The 3,942-nt window shown below is 40.3% G+C and overlaps 1 protein-coding gene across 1 annotated transcript; it reads right to left on the bottom strand.

Annotated features, from left to right (window-relative positions):
- Positions 1–2,191: 2,191 nt before the first annotated feature.
- On the bottom strand, positions 2,192–3,095 carry LOC131125355 (ras-related protein Rap-2b-like). Its single transcript, XM_058066822.1, has one exon. It carries the CDS (start codon positions 2,762–2,764, stop codon positions 2,216–2,218), a length of 549 nt encoding a protein of 182 aa, XP_057922805.1. The 5' UTR covers positions 2,765–3,095; the 3' UTR covers positions 2,192–2,215.
- Between the last annotated feature and the right edge of the window lie 847 nt (positions 3,096–3,942).

A 3,942-nucleotide genomic window follows, 5' to 3' on the forward strand; every position in this document is an offset into this window, starting at 1 on the left:
AGCTGTGATAGGCTCCAGACCCTAGTGAGGACAGGTGGCACAGAAAATGGATGGATGATTGAAGGTATATCTCATATTTCAGGACATTTTACTTAAACATGAGCAAATTGATGTCATACATCGCTTACCCTCACTGGGGTTTGTGGGGGTATGCTGACGCCTATCCCAGCTAACTTTGGTTGAGAGGCGGGGTACACTCTGGACTTGTCAGTCAATCACAGCCTAACATATCTTGTCAGTAATAAATACGTATTAATACCAACAAATTTTGACCTTCCAGTAGTACATTGAGCTCAAGCAAACATCCAAAAGAGCAAAAGTATCCATTGAGAATGGTTGTGCCAGACACCACCCCTAAATCCAACTGAAAATGTGTTGGGGTGATCCGGAGGGAGCTTTGCCCAAGAAATGTCCTCACAATCTGACTATAATATGAAGCACTTCAGCAAGTGATTATGATTATGCAACCGGACTACTTTAGTTGTCTTTTTTTTTTCCTCCCCTTAACATACTCATCTTTTGATTGAATTTAACAGGCTATTAGTAACATTGTGTTCAGGGAAAGTTTTAAAACGTAAGAGCGATGTTTCCACTTAGTATTATATATCCATTGTACTCCACCTCTAACAATTGTGCCATGTACATCACATATTAAACTTGTCAAATTTGCTGTAAAATTTTACACCAGAAATGTTTTACTAGAATTAAATGTGCTTTAAAAATTTGCCATCAAAAGCACACAGAACATTCAGAGCAACGCCATTAACCTTACAATTTAGATACTGATGCGATACTATATACATGTAACACAATCGGTGTGGAACAGTGTATTTATTATTTTATCAGACTTAATTAAAACTAAAAAGCATTGATCCATGCAATCATGTATGCCTTTACTTTGATTGCCCATCTGAACTTTCCTTCATGTAGTCATTTCCACTACTCTAAGATGACAAGTACAATAAAGGCATACTGTATTTTTGATACAGCTCTTGTTTTAGATTAATATATTTTGTAGTCACCAGGCCTATTCTGGAGGTTTTTCAATATTAATTCGCAGTGATGTCATTTAAATTTGGCAAAAATATCAGAAAGACGCAGCACAGCAAATTAAAGTTACTATGACGGTCCAGTGAGTGTAAATTACCTTCAGACTGAGAAACAAGCAAAGCATTAATTGGTACATAAAATGCCTTTTGTATTACAAATCTCTCAATACTGACATGTTCATCACAGATTTGTCCAAAAGGTAAAATCACAATAAAAAGGCTATTGTCACATCTTCAAGGAAAAACAACACAACACCATCAAACATGGCTTCTTCACTGCAGTACCTCCACATTGGGCCTGATTGAGGAGAAACAAAAAAAAGCATAGGCTTTAAAAAAAAAAAAAATGTTCTGATTGCCATGGAGACGCACTGCAGAGGAAGGAGGGCTTGTCACTTACTGACTTGGCACAGTCGCAGGGAAGGCACTTGACACGAGGTCATCCGTCATGGCATGACCTCGCGCAGCGACAGCAACGCACTAAGGTCCTTGTGCACTAAGTTCCACTGTTAATACACTTCCAACACAATGGAAAAAAGGATGAAAAAAGCTTTAAAATGTCTTTAAAAAGTTCTTACTAGGGATGGGCATGTAGTTCTATGACTTGATTAGTCACATGTTTATCCAATTGAGATAAAAATGAAGTGCAATACTTGAAGGTCAGCAGCAGAGACGCTATTGACTCAATCACAAATGCTTTACACCGTGAAGAACACCATAACAACTGCTATGCTATTTGTTGTCATCCATTGCTGTAAAATAACATCATTAACCAGAGCAGGACACACATTTAGGCCATTTAAAATAAATACACAAAAAATGTTAAACTGCCCATCCCTAGGTTTTGTTTCCACTTCCTCTGTTTCTGAAAAAAAATCTTAAAAATGACAGACATTAACACTGACTCCACCACTGAGCACAAGTACATGAGGGGGGGGAAACAATGTCTCTTAGGTTTCACAATAAGACATTCCCACTGAGGCACGTTTCCAGAGAAGTGTCATATTATACAAAGCTATATTTCAAATTAAAAAAGTTGAAAACATTCAAGTACTTTGTCAATGTAAACACTTTTCCAGGACTATTAAACATCAGGTTGTTGTCAATTTGTGCGAAAACATAAGACAACAGGTGTGAAAACAAAAGGCCCAACTGATTGTGATTGTTTAGAGCAGGACACAAGAGCAACACTTGTCACCTCCAGCAGGAACTGTGGAATAGTTCATCTGTCTGACTATCTCTGCAAACAGTTCATCCACAGAACCTTTATTCTTGGCTGAAGTCTCCATAAAGGGGCAGGTCCACTCCTGGGCCAGAGCCTTGCCTTCCCCGGATGACACCTCTCTTTCAGCCTCCAGGTCCACCTTGTTGCCCACCAGGATCATGGGCACCCTCTCGTACCTCTTCACTCGGATGATCTGGTCTCTCATGGGCTTGATATCCTGGAAACTCTGCTGGTTGACCAAACTGTAGACCAGAATAAAGCCCTGTCCGTTTTTGATGTACAGATCTCGCATGGAAGCGAACTGCTCAGTCCCTGCTGTGTCCAGGATCTCCAAGACTGACGGGGACGAGTCGACTTCGATCTCTTTCCGGTAGAAGTCCTCGATGGTGGGGTCGTACTTCTCGATGAAGGAGCCCGTCACGAATTGTACAGTCAGGGCGGATTTACCGACTCCACCCGAGCCCAGAACAACCACTTTGTACTCCCTCATTGCCGGGAAAAGAGAGGAAAAGACAAAATACCTCCTTTTTTGTCCCAAGATGAAGCCTTCTTGTCTTCCACCACCAGGCAGCCACCGATGTCTTTAAAGCAAGCAGGCCAGGAAGGCGGCGTCCTCGCCCGAATTTAGAGAATCAACACCGAGCGTGCGGGTGTCACACTCCGGGGCGACAGTGTCCGCTCCCTGGAGAATGGTGGCGTCAACCGAGGTACATTGTTGATGGCAAGGACCCGATTGTGCAAGTGTGGTGAGAAGCGTGAACGCTTCTGCTGGCTCTGCATGGCATTTCCTGCCCACATCCTCACAGCATCAACAGCCCACAGCCTCACTTCCGCTTTCTTAAAGGGGCCGTCACACACACACACACACTAAACCACGACACGTCCACTGGAGTTGCGTTTATGGTCCTTGTCCAGACATGCCTCTGCTGGTGCGACTGGGCATGTCAGGCAAATCTAAATATTTACAGAATTTGTCTTTGTCTCCCAATTTAAAGTGTATCCAAACGTATTTTATACATGACACGTATATTTGAATATGGTGACAGTGTTATTAATACAAGCACGTAGCCATGGCCTACTTGAGCGCCCTGTATTTATAGATTTGTTTTCGTTTGAGAAATTAGTTATTCACTTCACATAAACCAGCAATAAAATGACTCAAATGCATTGAAACAAATAATACTACAAACTGTTATTTGTTTAACTTTTGTTGAATGGGTTATTAAATTATTATCTGTGGGTACCCGATAAACTGGGGGAGAGTAGTGATGGTCAAATCTATCCAATATTGTATTATTGATACCATGGTAGTATCTGTATCAGATCAATGCTAGCCCGATGACACTGTATTTTTCAGTTCACTTCTATGTTTATTTTTTTCCAAATATCTTTGTGTTTTTGTTGTATTCTTCAAATATATTATATTACGCCCCTCTGACATAAGAGGGTTTGGGGGGCAAAAAGCCAAAGGATTTGAATGACAACTAATAGTAGTTTGTATTTAGTTATTTTTTACTATTGACTTTAATAAAAGGGATTAAGGAAACAATTGCATTATTTTGTTGTTGCCATTGTTAAATTGTCTTTTAATGTTGTATCAAATGTTGTTAAATGTTCACAAATAAGTGTGTTTATGCAATACTTCTATACTACATACAATACTTGGTA

Source organism: Doryrhamphus excisus, chromosome 3 (assembly GCF_030265055.1).
Source record: "Doryrhamphus excisus isolate RoL2022-K1 chromosome 3, RoL_Dexc_1.0, whole genome shotgun sequence".
Classification (NCBI taxonomy): domain Eukaryota; kingdom Metazoa; phylum Chordata; class Actinopteri; order Syngnathiformes; family Syngnathidae; genus Doryrhamphus; species Doryrhamphus excisus.